At 39.4% G+C, this 19,239-nt stretch overlaps 1 protein-coding gene across 1 annotated transcript in view; it reads left to right on the top strand.

The window, feature by feature from the left end:
- ITGA8 (integrin subunit alpha 8) overlaps positions 1-18,723 on the top strand; it is a 172,918-nt gene extending 154,195 nt beyond the window's left edge. The window contains exons 28-30 of the mRNA XM_047742468.1: positions 5,024-5,125; positions 14,093-14,215; positions 15,863-18,723. Coding sequence (XP_047598424.1) covers positions 5,024-5,125; positions 14,093-14,215; positions 15,863-15,949 — 312 coding nt within the window. The 3' untranslated portion in view covers positions 15,950-18,723. The remainder of the gene's footprint in view (positions 1-5,023; positions 5,126-14,092; positions 14,216-15,862) is intronic.
- The last annotated feature ends 516 nt before the right edge of the window (positions 18,724-19,239 follow it).

The following is a 19,239-nucleotide window of genomic DNA, read 5'->3' on the forward strand; positions in this document are numbered from 1 at the left end:
GACTATCAAAACTGTCTCCAGACATTGACAATGTCCCCTGGGGGGCAAAATAACCCCCAGTTTTAAATGCCTGTACCAGAGATAAGTGCAGTACACAATTTATTTGATTTGGGTTTTTGTTTTTTTTTTTTTTTAGTTAAACCACTATTTATTCATTCACTAAACAAATACCATGGAGTACCAACTATGCACCAGGCACCTATTCAAGTAACACTTCCTTTCCATCAATTTGCTCATGGTTACTCTGCTTTTGGGTTGTTACTTCCTATCTCAGAGTTGAGGAGTTGAGGAGAGCAGTCTCACTGAATTCCCAAGCCCATACAGACTTCAGTGATAACCATACATTCCTTCTATTACTTTAGGCGTCACATCCTACTGAAATAAGGGAGAATAACTTTTTGGTGAAGAACTAAAATCATTATGACCCCACAGTCAAGGGAAACGTGATTATTTTCTTTAAAGATGATTAACTTCTTAGAGAGAGAGCAGGGAGAGGGGCAGAAGGAGAAAGAGAATCTCCAGCAGACTCCCTGCTGAGCACAGAGCCTGACGTGGGGTTCAATGACCCCAGGTCCCTGAGATCATGACCTGAGCCAAAACCAAGATGAGAAAGAGTGGCTCAAGTCACCAGCATTTATGCACAGCCATAGCCCACATTTCCACATGCCCAGGTTCTGCTTATTCCAGTCTTGGAATCTGAATGCCAAAGAAGAGTGCCTTCCTTACTGCAATCTCTTTCCCTCACTCCCTCTCTGACTCTCCTGCTCTAAGAATATACTACATACTGGAGGTCTTTAATGGTTTTGTCATGCAATCCAGAAGGAGGTAAACATTTCCTGCCTTCCTAATCCAAACTAGAAAGTTTACAATTCTTGCATGACATGATTTGCTGCATTATGTTTGTTTCTGTCCACTTGGTGAACATGCAAACTGGTCAGAAACAGATTTTGTTTAGATTAGTCCTAAATGATACCCTGTCCTGTGATTGTTGCTGGAAACAATCCTTCACAGTGTAAGATTTTACCAGTAATTGCTTGGGTTTTGTCATCATACAAGGCTTTGTTTCTGGCAAATGTTGAGTACTTAAACATGGGCTATGTGGTCAAAAAGAATTCTTGAGAAGGAATTAAGCAGTGGGAAGGTCGGAGTGGAAGGGTTCAAGATGTTACCAGCCACACCATGTATTTAACTAATTCAAAAGCCTCACTCTCCACTTGTTACCAGCTAAAGGATTTTTATTAGTATCAAGATCATAAGCAAATCATTATGCAGAAGTGCAGAATAGAAGCAGCTAGTGAGCTGCAAACCATGGTCGAAATGATGCAGCAGTGACAGAGGAGCAGGTCATTTTCTGAGGATTGATAGCTAGCTGGGGCTGGCCGAAGGTCCAAGATATTGTCAAGGGATATTAACGCCAGCTGCTCTCTCAAACCTAAATTGCCTGTAGTATGGCAGTGATTGCTATTACATGAGTAGATTGCTATATGGAAGAGGAGATTTCTTTTAAACCTAAGAAAAATGCAGTTGTTATGTGAAGACCCTGGCTGAAAGCATTCAACTTTGAAAGTGGAATCAATAATATTACTGTGCTCATAACTGTTGTTCATGAATTAAATACTTACCTGTGCCATGCCTTTGACCTGCAGTCACAAGACTAGCATATCTTTGGGGCTGCCCCAGCTGATCGTACCCTAACTGCTTATATTCCCCGTTCTTTGAAGCACTAGAGCATCTAGAAAATGAAAAAAATAAATGCATTTTCCTACTGAAGAGGATGAAAGAAACCTTGGTTTTGGAGAATAATTTAAAATAAAGAGTAGTTCCATCTATGAGATGTATTGTTTGCAGGCTCTTTGCCTAACACCTTAATTTGTTCAGGCCCCAGACTGTGTCAGTTTTCATCACTGAATCAAATAGTGGAGGGGCAGGTCAACAGCCCATATTCATGAACCACAGCCGCCATTTTATGTCACTACCTCTCTTACAACTTCTGGAACTTTCTAATATAGTTGATAGCAGAGGGAGTCCAATTCAACCACTGAAAGAACTAAACCTTCTATAAGGTGCTATCAAACGGATGTTATGTGGGGTGGGAAGGTTCATTCACTGTCCATTTACATGATTAGTCGGCCAGGGTTGATGCTGTTCAAGGTGCTGTGGAAGATATAAACACTATATTCCATGGTTTATACCCTCCATTTCTATATAACCTTGTTCAGGAGAAAAGTAGCAGAGACAAATAATAAGTTAAACAACAAGATCAAAATTGCAAACAATGTAGGACAAATATAGTTTCTTCCTCATCTTTCTGAATCAGAATCCCTGACCCTGATCCCAGCTGTTTCTGAAGCTCAGCAAAACCCAAGAGGTTGTGAACCACTGGAAAGGATACTAAGGATTGGTGATAAAGTAAAACATAAGGAAAAATCAAACTGTGGCCAAGAGCAGAGGGGGTAAAGGAAGGAGGTGAATAGAAATCCCCTCAGAGAAACATGTTTCTCCATGTTCTACATTCTAGAGTTAAAATTCCACATTTTACTCATTAAGAAACTTTCATATTCATAAATGCAGAATCAGGCAGGACAAAACTTCCCATCTAGAGTTGAGACAGAGACGGAGGTCTCTGCTGATTTGTTCCTCAAAGATACAACCTCGAGAGCAAGACAATTATTTTCTATCAATTTTTTCTTTTAAAGATTTTATTTATTTATTTGACAGAGAGAGAGAGATCACAAGCAGGCAGAGAGGCAGGCAGAGAGAGGGGAGGAAGCAGGCCCCCCGCAGAGCAGAGAGCCCGATGCGGGGCTCGATCCCAGAACCCCGAGACCATGACCCGAGCCGAAGGCAGCGGCTTAACCCACTAAGCCACCCAGGTGCCCCTCTATCAATTTTTTTAATTGAACCTGGAGACTAGTGAAAACTTGTTCATTGGAGTTTGGGGAGCATGGACATACATGTGAGTATATAATTGTGATGCAGAATAGCATGACCAGAATTTGGTCATGTTCCTTCTGTGCCTACCAGCCAGGATGGTAGAGAAAATTGGTTTAAATCACCAAATACATGCCAGATATTATGAGCAAAGTTTTTCCACGTTTTAAAAAACATGGAAGCCTGGATGGCTCTGTGGGTTAAAGCCTTTTGCCTTCGACTCTGGTCGTGATCCCAGGGTCCTGGGATCGAGCCCCACATCGGGCTCTGTGCTCAGCGAGGAGCCTGCTTCCTCCTTTCTCTATGCCTACCTCTCTGCCTACTTGTGATCTCTGTCTGTCAAATAAATAAATAAAATCTTTTAAAAGTAAAATTTTTAAAAAATAAATAAAAAATAAAAAACACTTCAACTTTCAGTTAAAAATGGAAAAGCCAGGAGACAAGAGAACATCCAAAGAATAATAACCAAAAAATAATTTTTCCAAATGAATAAAATTACTTATCTTAGAATGTTAGGGTAGAAAGGAGGAGAAAGCCAAAGATACAGTGACTTGAAGTATTTAAAAGTTTTGCATACTCTGGCCTGTCCTTATCATCTAGAGGAAATGGGATTTATTGATGGGAGAAAAAAATTCAGTCACAGGAAAAAGAAAAACTTTGTAAAAAAATGCAAACAAAATTATACAGTCCAACTTGATGGATTGGCCTCAGGAAACCAACATTGGATTATAAATGGTGAAGTGCTGGTGAATGTTTAATAAACTGCTCTGTGGGAGGAAGGAAAGCTCCAGTGTGTAGCATTTGCTGATTCCCATGGTGTAAATATTCCCACTATGGCCGATTTCAAGCTGGCAGCATGACATCACCAAATCTGGAGTTGGGAAGAGAGGCACTAGCACACCATTTATATAGTATTTCCCCTTCCAGATACAACAGACTATGAAGAGCATAGGTACTAGTAAAATACAACAAAATAGTTAATAAATACTGAGTTTTGAGTGTGTATTACCTTTTTAAAAATATAATTTTCTGAAAGTTACATATATAGAAGTTTAAAAATGGCTCTGTTTGACAATCGATACTCAAAATTCCTGAAATTTTAAGTCTGCTCTTAAGAGCCATTATGAACCAGCTACAGCCCAAGACTGGATAGCTCTAATCACTGTCTTAAGTTAAATGGTGGGGAACCACAGAAATTTATGTTCTCAAAACAGCCTTCCTTGACTGAGTCTTAAATATTTTCCTTTGACTTTAATCAACAGTTTATATAAGAACCAATTAAACAAACAAAAAAAAATTTTTGCTGCAAAGTTTTATCAAAAACTCTATGGTTTAAGTCAGTGGTTCTTAACCAAGGGGATTTTGCTCCATGGGGGACACTGACAATAACTAGAGACATTTTTGATTGTCACAACTGGGGTGGAGTTGTGGGTAGAAGTATGGGGTAGAGGTGGGGTAGAGCTGACATCTAGTGGGTACAGACTAGAGATACTACTACACATCCTACAATGCTCAGGACAGTCCCCCATCCAACCCTAAAATCCTAACAGTGCTAAGACTAAGCCTTCTCTGGGTCTTCTGTATAAGATGAAATGTGATAAATTTCTTTATAATTTAGTATCAGTCTCTCTCCTAAAATATTTCCCTTTATCAAATACTAAGAATTTTATAACCCATTCTATCTCCCCTTCATTCTTCACTAGCAGCAACTATATTAATCCTTGTGCTTGCCCCTCTCTAGGACTCTGACTTTCTGTTTTTATTCTAACGTTCATTGTACCAAGTCTTTTGTTAATAAGACAAATTCTTTTTAGAACTGAGAAGAGGATGAATAACTGGGTGGGCAGTTGGATGGACAGTGGGATGGATTGCCTCAAAGGGTATCTGGATGTATGATAGATGATTGGATAGGGAAAATTTTTTTAAAAGAGAAAAAAGAAGAAAGAAGGAAAATGACATTTTGCTTTGGAAATGGAAAACACTGAAAACCACTGTATGGCTTCCTATAACTTCCTGTGTACACAGGTTCCTTCCTGTGTAACTTTTAAAATATTTGCATGGAATACATTGAAATAAATATTTCTAATTTCAGAGAAAAAATGATCCCTATTCTCTTGCATCCCTGGTGTCCTTCAAAGTTAAGAAGATGCCTTATAAAGATCAACCAGCAAAACTCCCAGAGGGAAGCATAGCAGTGAGTATCTGAAAAATATAGAGGCACAATAATTTCATTAAATACTTATTTTTTAAATCACCATTCATCTTGTGCTATGTTTAAGTGCTTATTATATTGACTTGAAGAAAGTTACCTTCTCCAGATCACTATTTTCTTATCTACATCTGGAAATGACTTAGTATTGTTGATCAAATTTTAAAACTGATAGTTTTATTTATTTATTTACTTCTATTTATTTATTTAATTTATTTATTAATTTCTACTCAAAAAAATCACAGGACAGGACCAATACTACTTTTTAAGCAAGCGATTTTATTTCGAAGAAGTCCAGATAGCATGATTATAATGCAATTGTCCTGATTGTTTAATTTTAAAGACAGCATGATGAGTGAGGTGGCGTCGGGGGGAGGAATCTCCTCCTTAGGGACAACCGGATGACCCTAGTCATCTTTCCTTTCCATGCAAAGAACTAGAATTTTCAGCTGGGAAAAAAAAAAAAAAGAGTACACTATGTGCTTCATTTGAATGAAATGTTATTTTTAAATTGGGGCTATTAAACTTTACTGATGGGGGTCTCTATCACAATACAACTGCTGTCATCCTCAGCAGATGGCAGGGCCACGGAGAGGGGATGCAGACACAGGGGACAGAGGATGAACAGGCACAGTCACCCAAACCCAGAGTTTACAATGAAGATGATTACAGCCAGAGTTCTGGGGAAAATAGTAAGATTTAAATCTTCACCTCTGGGTCCTTCCCTGGATACAACCTCCACTTGAACCCTGGTTACTCGCAGTACAATTTGCAGACAACAGCCTCTGCATCACCTAGGAAATCATCAGAAATTCAGAAACAAGCCTCACTCTAGACCTGCTGAATCAGGACCTGCATTTTATCACAATCATCAGGGCATCAGGTCCACAGTACAGTCTGAGAAGCACTGCTTGGTGTGGTTAAGTTGATACTGTCATGACGTCTTATCAGCCTAGGTCTTAAAATGTAGTTATAAAATTTAATCTTTCTAGCCTAATCTAATTCTAGCAATTTAAATTAGATGAATCCTTTGATTAGTGATTTTCAACCCTGAGTATCCAAAGCATCATCACTCACGCGACTTTAAATACATATATGCTAAGACCTCACCGCAAATATCAGGATTGAGGATGTCTGTCGGGTACAACCCTGGCACTGTGCTTTATAAACACTGAGAGGCTAGGACTTCTAGTATTATGTTGAATAGCAGTGGTGGTAGTGGACAGCGCTGCCATGTTCCTGACCTTAGAGGAAAAGCTCTTAGTTTTTCCCCATTGAGAATGATATTTGCTGTGGGTTTTTCATAGATGGCTTTGATGATATTGAGGTATGTACCCTCTATCCCTACACTTTGAAGAGTTTTGATCAAGAAAGGATGCTGTACTTTGTCAAATGCTTTTTCAGCATCTATTGAGAGTATAAAATGCAAATAAATAAATAAAATAAAAGTACTAAGAGGGCGCCTGGGTGGCTCAGTTGGTTAAGCATCAGACCCTTGATCTCAGCTCAGGTCTTGATCTCAGGGTTGTGAGTTCAAGCCCTGTGTTGGGCTCCACCCCAGGTGTGGAACTTACTTAAAAAATTAAAAAATTAAGGGGCGCCTGGGTGACTCAGTGGGTTAAAGCCTCTGCCTTCGGCTCAGCTCATGATCTCAGGGTCCTGGGATTGAGCCCCGCATCAGGCTCTCTGCTCAGCAGGGAGCCTGCTTCCTCCCTCTCTCTCTGCCTGCCTCTCTGCCGACTTGTGATCTCTGTCTGTCAAATAAATAAAATCTTTTTAAAAAAATTAAAAATTAAATAAAAGCACTAGGACTCTCTAGCACGGGGCCAGGCAACACAGAGCAAAACCCATATTTCAAACGTGTTTCAGAAACAAACTGAGGGTTGCTGGAGGGAAGAGGGGCAGGGGATGAGATAAGTGGGTGATGGGCATGAAGGAGGCACTAGGTGTTAGAATGAGCACTAGGTGTTACAGACAACTAATGAGTCACTAAACTCTACCTCTGAAACTAAGAATATACTATATGGGTAAATTAAGAAAATTTTTAAAAATCAAATTTGAAAAATAAAAAACAACAAAAATGGGATTATATTACTAAACACACACACACACACACACACACATTCTCTTGGGCTTCATCCTGGCTCCACCCACTCTGATTAGGAAATCTTCAGGAAATCACTGTACCTCCCTCAGGCTGTTATATTCACCTGAAAGCATTGTTGAGAAGGTTAGTAAAATGATGTCTCTGAAGCCCTGCATTATACCTGGAACAAGGTACACCTCAAGTCTCAGTAATAGTAACCCTCCCAAAATGTCTCACCCTCCCTGATTAAGTCAAAGAAGCCCAGGTTGGAAATGTCAAAATATTTTCATAAATTTTTGGTGGCATTTTAAAGTAAGCACAGCCACATCTTTCTTCATTTATTTCAACTTTCTTGCCCTCACAAGATGTCTGCTGTAGTTTGGATTTACATTCAACCTAGAAGACAGAGGCTTTGCGTTTTAATATAGAATGTTCATCCAAAGAGGTTCAAAGGCTTGTCTCTCTCAGGGAGATAAATCTGGATCCCTTTGTTTTCTCAGAGCATGTGTTCCATACCAGAAACATATGTTACAGCCAATCCCGTCAACAGTGTTGGGTCTTTCTGTACTGGCCACAGGTGACAGCCTGCTGCTCTCAACTCATCTCAAAAGATCCACAAAATCATCTGATACATGTTCTTCCCCCATTCCCACCACCCTTGTCACTGTATTTTTTAAAAGCCCTATTACCTGAGGTGGATGATTTACCACATCATTTATGGTAAGGTTATTGGAAAAACATTTAGGAATGAAGGTGCTGTCAGGTCTCCCAATACCTGACAGAGTGGAGATCTGGCTGGTGGAAAGTTTGCTCTGTGCTGCAGGGAAATGATTTTCCTGTGGCTTGGTTTGAGAGGACTGTGCTCTGAGCTGGCTGATTTTTTTTTTTTTAAGTGAGTTCTTCTCAAAGGTCATTTTCATCTGGAAAAGAATGCAGCAAAAGGGAATTGCTTTCAGGTGCTCTATCAGTTGGACTAGGTTGAGAACCATAACAGCTCCAATCCATACTCTGCCAATGGGGAAACCCTCTCAGATACTTCTTTTGTAAGGAGACTTGTTTTCCTATGCCCTTGCATGGGATAATTAGTTTGTATTCCCTTGTCAACATGGTCATGATTCAACCATTTCTGGAGCCCCATGTGAGCTTCACACATTGAAGGAAAGAGTGCCCCCTATCACTACCTGCAGCATGTCTGTGTTTTTAAGGAACTCTTGAAACATGACCCTTGCTGTGTTCAGAGATAAGGGAAAGTGGCCTGATGCAAAGGGCTATGATTGAATGCTCAATCATTACAGCACAGCAGTAAAAACAGGATTCAGTTACTTGAACACTTTCTTTGTTTAGCAACAAACATTGGCATTTATATGTTGTCCCACTAAATCTGAATTCCATAATTGACACCTAGGAGGGAATATTATAGTCTAGTATAACTCCAACAATAGTTATTATAGAAGAGTACATGAGAATCCTTATTGAAAACCTCATACAAAAACTGTGAATCCATTTCATTTGTTAGCACAACTTCAGAACCTTAAAAAGGAATTACTATATTAAACAACTGTTTGGAGTTCAAACTGCTTATCTCATAGGGGTTATTTAAATGTTGTTAAAATGTGTGTCCAGCTGGTCCACCTTATGATATTATTTTGTTCTAAATGGCACTGTAGGTAGGGTATCTTGCTCCATTCATTTAAAACATTCCTTTGACCCCTATGAAGTATGTTTATACAAGATTTTGTCAGATGTCAACATTAATTACAGTTGCAAATACAAGGGAGCTTTCTCCTTCTACCTTGGTATTTTGTCAAAATATACAAAAACATATCGTAAATGTCAATGATAAAATGTAGGCATATTAAAAATTTATTTATAGTCTTTCAACCATAATAAAGAAAAACAAGATTTATGACATGATGAAGGTAAGATTAAATGTTCCCTACTTAGCATCACTTTAAGAAAATCTAAACCACTTAAAATTTATGAATCTCACTTCCTAAAGTTGCAGATAATTATAAGTGAATTGTTAAAATTCTATGCCATTTCTTTAAATAGCTGTAGGTTCTTGATACATGAAAATAAACTGGAATAGTTTATTGATTAGTTGGCACACACTTGAGTTTTTCTCCCTAAATTTTAAGTATTTACTTCAGTTAGTCAACATTTCCCTTCTTTCTTAAAACAGTGGATATATGTAATCGCTTGCCCACATTCTCAAGGAAACTTTAGTTCTCAGTATACCCCACCTTCTGCCTTGGGACCACCTTCTTAAGGAATGACTCTTATAAGGAGGGACTTAGGTAAATGGGCGAATACAACGTTGTGTGAGATTATACAAAATGTTCTAGAGCTGTGCAGTCCAGTGTGGTGGCAATCAGCCACATGCGGTTAGCGAGTACCTGAGAGGTGGCCATGCTGAGCATGAACTAGTAGTTTTACTTTAACTCATTTAAATGTAAACCTAAAAACTGTTGCTATGTAAGGTGTTTGTCCATTAAATGCAGTGTGTTTTTTCTGTGAGACTACATTTCCCTTTAACCACTGAAAATCTAGTTTGTTGTTATGTGCTGCACATATAAAATACACACTGAATTTGGAGACTTCATTTTAAAAATAGGCAGAGTTTAAAATGTTTAGGGAATATTTTGGTATCAATTGCATGTTGAAATAATAGTTTTGATATTTAGGGCTAAACAAATTATTAAAATTAACCTCTCCTCTTTTTTAATGTGGCTACTGAAAATTCTTAAATTACACATGTGGGTTACATTATATTTCTATTGGCTTGCACTGATCTAGAGCAGGGTTACAGAATGTTTCAGCTTAGAGCTGATGATCATATCTACAGAGCTTCAGAGAACATGGGGTATTTAATAAATCTTATTTAAAATGAATGAAAAATTATTACACTAAAATCAGTGTTTTGTCATAAGAAACCGAAAATTAAGACCTATTTTTCTCCCTATTAGTTATCCAGTGGATAACGAAGTTTCTTGTGGGCTTATCGAAATGAGCTGCAAGACAAACATAAATACTAACAAAGTTTTAGCATTTTCCAACATTTTATTACTTGGCAAGCGTTCCCAAAACCATTCTGTAATTTCCACAGCTCTAATACAAATTTAAATAAGCTTTGGTCCTATAAAAGTGATCCAGTGTCTTTCCCTAGTAAGCTCGCCTTTGTAGTTTAAGTTTCTAATTTATACAGAGCATTGACTTTCAGGAAAAGTTGGTCTTTACCTGTTTCCACCCATAAAGGAAATGCCCCACTGGCATTTATACACATGAATAAGTCATATGACTCCCTGATCAATGTGTCCTCAGAAAGACCTGCCTTTCCAAGACACGTATGCCTCCTCCAATGATGTGTCACCCTTGACTCTTTATCTACCTCTTCCTAGCAACAACCAGTTAGCTCCCCTGCAGTGGAAATCTGGAGAAATGCTCTGGGGCACTGTTGTTGATTTTCTGTATTTCCACTGTCCTCAACGTAGTGACTTCTTGACTGTGCGGTGCAAAGCCTAGATAGGTTTAGGAAAACACCAGGGGCCAAGGAAGGTCTTTGCAGCTGTTTGCATTTTAGATTGAGAAGTTTGGGCAGCTTAAGTGCCAAGTGGATGTCCTAAAGGCAGCAGGTAAGAATAGCAGAAAGCAGACTCCGGGGGGAAGTTTTCCAGTTTGCTTTCTTTTAAAACTCTTTGTCCTTTCCTCCTGGTTAATTACATATGATGACCTACAGGAAATGTACCTGACATGTGTAATCTTCACTTGTAAAATACTCAAGAGAAAGGGAATAACGTGGTATTTTTTAAGTGAACATAATGTTACTGGGAGCAGACTGATGACCATTTGGGTGATGAGATTTTCAGAATTTTGGAACTGAAAGGACAGGAGGGATCATCTACTCCCAAATGTTTTTAAGTCACTGCTGTCAGGAACTTTGGAGGTGACTGCAAATGAAAAGCCAATAGATTTTGTAATTATACCTATAAAGCTGTTTTCTGCTTCAGGAGACCCTAATAAGCATTTCCTGTTCAATTAAATATTTTATTTATATTTTTCCATCATTGCTGGAAAAAAAAAGCCTTCACATATCATTATTAACTCTTTGTAAGTGACCTTCCCTACTTGTTCCTACAAAATGACCAGTTTTTTAGATAATAACATCAAAACCTATACTAGTCGAGAGGCAAAGGAACCCAGCAAAGTCACTGGTAGCTCTATTGCTTTTTACTAACCTAACAAATTGAACAGAACAGCGTGTGGCCCTCTGGCCCTTCTTTCTCCATAAAACTGGGATGGTTTCCTATGCTTAACATGACACCATGAGAGGCAAATTAAGGTATTAATAAGGTAAATCAGGAACATGGTTCCTTGTGTTACTATAAATTACCTATTGATAAATTTTGGGATCTCTAGTCCATGTACCAATATAGCCGGAAACTATGTTGTTTCCTCAGTGCACTTAGAGGTATACTCAGGGGGAAGAAACAGTTATAAGAAACTTCAGAATTGGGGCACCTGGGCGGCCTAGTTGGTTAAAACTCTGCCTTCCGGGGCGCCTGGGTGGCTCAGTGGGTTAAAGTCTCTGCCTTCGGCTCAGGTCATGATCCCAGGGTCCTGGGATCGAGCCCCGCATCGGGCTCTCTGCTCTGCAGGGAGCCTGCTTCCTCCTCTCTCTCTCTCTGCCTGCTTCTCTGCCTACTTGTGATCTCTCTCTGTCAAATAAATAAATAAAATCTTTAAAAAAAAAAAAAAAACTCTGCCTTCCACCCAGGTCATGATCCCAGGGTTCTCAGTGGGGAGTCTGCTGCTTCCCCTGCCTGCTGCTCTGCCTGCATGCATACACATTCTCTCTCTGTCAAATAAATAAATAAAATCTTAAAAAAAAAAAAAAAGCAAAGAAAAGAAACCTCAGAATTTTCCATGGCTCCATATTTCCTCTCTCCTGGCTCACTGTACCTGGCTGGTAAGTACATGATCACTACTATCCCTTGTGGTTCTAAAATTCTGAAATTCTCATTACTGAAACTGTAAGAGTCTGTTTCCAGCAATATTAGGATCATTTTGAAAGACCACTTCATGTCCTTTCTCTGAGCACCTTACGATGAGGATTGAGCACTGCTTTCATAGGTGGTACTAGATGTAATTCACCAAGGGAAAGGAATATAAAGAGAGGTGATTCGGAAGTCATCAGTCCCTGTCTTGCTCATGCAGCCATGTACACGTAAAGGATCAGTGTAGAATAAGTTACGCGGCTGCAGAATCCAGGGGCATCATGACTGCTTTGAGTTCTTGCGGTACATTGCTTCATGCACCAGGTGTCCTGTCTTTAGACTGCGGCAAGCGGGGTGAGGCTAATCGCAGCATGGTCTTGGACTGCTGCATTTCCCGCTGATGTGCTGGATGAAATAGGGACTGCTCAGCAACGGGAGTTAGCAGGCGAAGGAGGAAGGGATAAGGTGAGCAGGTTAAGGCCAGCCTCTTTCTCACTGAGAGCAGGGATTCAAGTCCCTGGCACCATTGTGCATGTGGAATGACTAGCAGTCTCTCTACTCCTGGTGCCTTTGTTTAGTCTGGATGTAAATGATATCTGGGGCTGGAGAATTGAGTGAATTAAGTCATCAGGATGTCCGCCGCATAGAGGAAATGGACCAAGATGAAGGAGCAATGAAAAGCCAGACAAGCTGAGAAGCACAGAGGCAGTATGCTCCAATTTAAGATTGCAGAGGAAAGAGCTGAGCATGGTCAGGACCCCATGCTTGGGTGTAGGCTACAAAAACACCGTATGTGTCCAGCCAGGACTCATCACAGAGCCATCGACCTTGGCCATGCCTCTATTATCTCCTGATTGGAGGTTAGAGAACTGTGGCCTAGAGCTCCTGAGCAGGTGTCAGGACCCAACCCATGATCCTTCCAACCAGCACACTTAAAGCGAGGAGAACTTGGGACTAGTTTAACTGAGCAGTGCTTACTTCTCTTTAAAACCAGATAGGCTTGCCTTGGTGAAGGATATTTTAGATCCAAGAATATTTTTACTTCTCTCTTCTTTGGCAGAGGGTGTTAGCATCATGACTGGGCCTCTTCTTGGTTTTGTCTGGGGGTCTACAGCTTCTTTTGCTGACTGGCTATCCAAGGGCACGTGGGCAGGAGAGCTGCTCTGCCCGAGTGGGGAGGGAGAGGTGATGCATGCAGGTCTGCTGAGAGGTTCTTCTTTTCCTCCAAATTCCCTAGCAACAGTGGGAACTAAAATGAGTTCTAGTAGCAACTGAAACCTGGACTTAGGATTGAAGACAGCCCCAATGCATCGGACAATTAGCATTCACTTTGCTCACTGAGCCTGTCTGGGACTCAATTATCTCATCTGGAAAATGGGGGGTTAGATTAGGCAATTTCTAATCTTTTTTTCATATTCAGCAGTCTGATGGATCCAATTCAACTCACCTCTCAAAGAGGTTACCTCAGTTCTGTGGAGAAATGTGTGTGGACAGACTTGGCCTTGTGGAGGGTCTACGTTTAGTCTTACTGCCATAAAAGGTCCAGCCCAATTTAAGGTCATTCCTTTCCACCTCATTGGTTCTACGTCTCGGTCTACCTCAATTCCATGTCAGGGTTTCTGGGCTTATCTAAGCCAAACACACACCAGGTGTCTGTAATTAGATCTTCCATCCAACCTGGGGGACCTGAGAATGTGCTGGTTTTTAAGATTCTATGTTTGAGTGCTTTAGACATTCATATCTCCCCTGAGATGATTTCAACTATACATGGAACTTTTCAGAACGAAACCACCCCCTCCCAGTATTATAGTAATAATTACTGCCTTATTTCACCCAAGAGTTCGAGCTCATTTGCTTTATTTTCCATTTCAGATTAAGACATCCGTTATTTGGGCAACTCCAAATGTTTCCTTCTCAATCCCATTATGGGTAATAATACTAGCAATACTTCTTGGATTATTGGTTCTGGCCATCTTAACCTTAGCTTTATGGAAAGTAAGTTTATTTCTTTTATTTTTCTTGTTGATTAGAGAAGCCACTGAGAGGATTTACAAGGATACACCTAGAGATTTAGAAAGACAATGCCAGAGTAATGATTTGGGAATTTTTAACAGTCCAAAAGGCATAACAGGAAAATTGCATCATGTTTGTTCTGGCAAACTTACTATGCGTGTATAGCTGACATGTAAGAAGACCAAGAGTGTTTAACGCCGTTTTTATCTTGAGTTTTCTTGTAAATAAATACAGAGAGAGTTAGACTTTCTTAGCTGAGACCTGTGATCCTCTTTCCAGTATGCTTGGATCAAGATCTCAAGCTTTTTTACTGACATGGTCCTATCAGCAATCCTCTGAGATGTTTCTCTATAAGCACTATCCAGATGCGATTAATATAGTAATTAACTGATACTTGCACTATCAGGCCAGATAGATCATGCATGTTATATTCTCGAACTTGTTTTTTTGTATCTTGCCAATTAGTCCAACTCCATTAGGAAGATTTAATGTACTCTTTCATGTGTTTTACTGAAGTTTATTGTAAAAATCTGCAATAGGCATTAATTTCTGGCCCAAAACCAATATGACTACCCAGTTTCACAGAGCTTTCCATTCCAAAATAGGAACAGTGTCACAATTATATAACTATAAGAGTAATTAATCTGGTCACATCTGAGTTAACTACTTTTGTTGTGGTTCCCCAAAATCATAGTGTATTTTAATTTTAAAACAGTTATGTGGCTTACTTAGTAAACTGAGAAAACCTTGCCATGTGAATGAAATATGGCTTTCCTGATCATTATTGTAAGCTGTTTTGTGCCATCCAGAGCCTACAGAGTCTACTGCATAGTTTGCCTTTAGAAATAGACTCTTACATTATTCTTTTATTTCTAGTATCTTTGTTTCCATAAATGATACTATGACATATGGCAATTGACAGAATATGGTACTAGTCCTGGGGGAAAAAAAAAAAGACAACTCAATAGTTCTCAATGAAACCCAGTGAATTTGGCTTCAGTGTAAGAAATAGTAAGAACTGATGTTCCAGGTTTCTAAACCAAATACTAATAGAAATTCGGGAGGATGAAGATTCTAGAATCACTTCTTCCTCAAGCTGCTGGTTGATCTTTGGAAAGTCACTAAGATGTTCTGAGATTGAAAGAAATGATCAATCTACTTTTCCTCTGTATGCTATGTGTTCCACAAGTACAGAGAGATATGCAAACATCTCCTCTCTTTTTCCTAAATTCCATTCCAAGGTAGCCTACAGTACACTTCAGCAGTTAGTGCTTCTGCAGGCTCCAAAAAGCATCCAGAAAAGCAGACAGGAAGTCTTTGGGCCTTGTAGGTATAATATCAGGAAAAAAACGCCAGGTCCACAAGTGGATTATACAAAACAGGGACATTATCCCACTACCACGACGTGATAGGAGGAAGGATCCAAACACTCTGCACTACTCAATGAATTCTTCTCTGCAGGTAAAGAATACTCTGCTTTCCCCTCCTAATTTGGAGAATCAGACAGATAATATCCACAGAGCTCTGATTTCATTAGAAAACACAGAAAGTGAAAATCCTTAGAATAAGGAGTTTCGGCCCATTCCCAGAGCGATGTGATTTTATAGCCCTCTTTTCTCTGGTTTATAGTGCGGATTCTTTGACAGAGCAAGACCCCCCCAAGATGATATGAATGACAGGGAGCAATTGACTGATGAGAAAGCAGCGGAGGCATGAAAAGGAAAAACCCAAACTCAAAGCACGCGAACACTGGTCCTGTTCAAGGAAAAGAAGGAACACAAGGGTTCAATAAAGATTTCCCTGTACCTGCCAGTGACCTAGGAAATGGAAGCACCCCAGAAATATCACCTCCTCTATGCTGCACTTTGGAGAAGCTGCCACAGAGCCCAGAGACCCTTCTGGGCGATGTAACGTCTGTCCTCAACACTGTGGAAACCATTAGCAATCATGGAAGTTGTCTTTTGCTTTAGTCGTTCTGTCTTTGGCAGATGTCTGAAATGGGCATGGGAACTCAAGTTGCTTTCCAGGTAAATCCAACTCAAGCCACAGAGATGAACTGTCTGAATCACAATTGACTTCAGAAGGTGAACTAGGACCGAACCTTCCAACACTACTGCATCCAACGGAATATATGACACCTCCCCATGGAAAAGAAATGTTTCTAATGAAGTTATGGCTCAGGGAGACAAGCATATGTTGTTGGTACTGTGAAAGTACTTTTGAAACGACAAAGATGGTCTTGTAACTGAGGATAACAATTTATTTATTTATTTTCCATGTCTGTAGGCGGATAGTCTGGTCATCTAGGAGATTTGGACATTACAATTTGGTTAGCTGGTTTTCAAAGTCACTCACTAAATTCCCTTCTAAGATAACCATCTTGTGCAGATAAATTAATAGAGCTTCTTCAGGATTTAGACAGTGTTAAAGTAAAGCAGACAGTTTCACTTAAGACTACATCACCTGCTAATTGAAATCACTTTTATTCACAATTTCCAGGGACTCACATCTGCTTCATTTAGCTTTGCAAATGTTGTATTTACAGTTCCTTTTATAGAAACAAAAATCTTCCTGTTGACTTAATTAGCAATACCTAAATTTCAAGGTATTTGTGAACCTGTCTAGTAATTAAAAGTAATGGTAAAATTTCTAGAGTCCATTAATAAAAAAGCAATTTTACAATATGGGTAAACATTATTCTTAATATCTATAAGAAGCAATGCCAATATTTAGCTTGGGATTAAATACCTATTTTTCCACTATACCTCAAATTTATATACACAGGGAGGACAAATGAAGCATACATGGGAAAGAAATATAAAGTTATGCAGATGTGAGATGAACCCAGAAAAGGAATTCCTAAGAATTTTATCTACCATTGCCTATTCTAACTTTACTACTCATTTCTACTGCTAATCTTTATAGTACATACACCTTTGGAAACTAATCGTTATTTAGGCTATTCTCCCATCATCTAAAATTTAACCATCACAAAAAGTTGATGTTTAAAACTCTTGTAAATAATCCATAACCGTGCGTCATGTCATCATTTTTTAAGTAAACTTGACCAGCCAAATTCATGTAACCTGCTCAATTTTGTATCCTTTTTATGATAATGAAAAATTACTATGAAGAAATGCTGAACAAATTTTATATTTATGTGCAATATTTTATAGACCTATGTATCTAAAGCATGTTTACACTGGCATTAGTTATTTTTAAATTAATATCCTGAATATTACATATAATAGAGCAAGCAGACCAAAATCCTTCAGTTTACAATGCAGTTGGAAAATTTGTATTCTCAATGTCAACAATCACACTTTATTTGAAACATGAGCCAAACTCACAGACACTAAATTTTCTGTCATGCCTTAACGTGGAGGCAAGCCATTTGGCTACAGCTGCAGATCTTCACTGGAAACCAAATGCAAGGCACATGGAAGAATACTCTGATGCAGTTCATATTTTTCCCACTTGTGAATTAAATCCTGTCATGGTAGCTGTTTCAAGTGTGTGAGGACTGAAGTCTGGCTCCTGGCGTGTATGGCTGACTGTGGGTGAAAACCGCAGGTGCCTCAGAGAGTGTGAGGGTCCCACACTAGCCTCTGGGGGTCTTCCATGTTAATCCTCTAGGTAGAATTGGTTTTACAGGGAGCTGGCTGTCTGTTTATAATTGGAAGAGTGCCCAATAGCTTTCTCTGCCCCCAAGAAATGCCCTAACTCTTGTCATCATGCCTGACTTTGGGCCAATAGGGATTAGCTCCTCAGGATTTGGGGTCAAAATGTCCCTTAGAAAACATACCCATTGCCTTTTAAGCTAACATAGGTGGAAAAAACTCAGAACTCCTAGGGCTACATAAGTGTAGGACCCCATGAACCGGTTGCACAGACAGCTGGAGGAAAGTAGAGATGCTAGGAACAAGACTGGGACCCAGAAGGAGCAAGATCCTCACAGTCCCAGCCAAGAATGGTCCACTCTAGAGGGATGGGCACTGCTACCTACAGGCACTTGACAGAGGATCATCATGCACACAGTGGTCCCCTCTGACACCTCAGATGTGGAAGCAAATGGAGGAAGGGGGACACCTGAAATCAGGTGAACTCACCAGTCAGCAGTTCCTGAGCATCCTTTCCACTTGAGGAACACTCTACCAGTGCACTGAGAGTATTTCCTTCCCATAGAGCGTTGCCAATCACTTTCATAAGTCATGTTGTACCATGCCTCTGTTAGAGTCTATTGTATTTTAGATATCCCTGCTGAAATTCTTGCAGCTGGTTTGAAGGCGTGGAAAAAATAGGCAAATCAAGTTTCATACTCTTGGAGATTTTTATACAATAAACAACAGGAACTAGTTGCCACTGAAACCCCACTCTTTCAACTCAACTCATTTCTTTTTCTTCTCTTATTTAAATACATGTGTAGATATCTGTGAAGATTGTCACATACCTATTTACCTTGTCACTAATAAAATGAAAAAATAAAGACACGATGATGTACTTGTGGTTTGTTTTGCACACAATGAAAAGCGTTCCCACAATGGCAGAGATCAAAAGTTTCTGTCTTCATGCTTTGATTTTCTATTATTATAAAAACATTTAACGGAAGAAATTTGAAAGAGAAAATACAACATTTCTTTGGGATGAGGAGAATGTTCTAAACTTAGATTGTGGTGGTGCTTGCATACTCCATGAACACAGCAAGAAAATATTGAATTGTACACTTTAAATGGGTGAGTTTTATAATATGTGGATCAAATCTCAATAAGGATATTTTTAAAAATATAAGTTACTTCATATATCTCCACCCTTATACAACTGATTGTTTTTCTCTACAGTGCCTTTCAAATTTTGTCCATAAAAAAATCTTATCTCTTTTATGAAGCTTTCCAGTGTCTTCAGCCAACTTGAAGGCCCCTCCTGCCCTCCAATGGCATTTTGTGAATAACTACACTTTTCCACTTGTTTGCATGACTATCTTTCAGCTGGACTAACCCTTAATGAAA

This window comes from Lutra lutra, chromosome 8, assembly GCF_902655055.1.
Source record: "Lutra lutra chromosome 8, mLutLut1.2, whole genome shotgun sequence".
Lineage (NCBI taxonomy): Eukaryota > Metazoa > Chordata > Mammalia > Carnivora > Mustelidae > Lutra > Lutra lutra.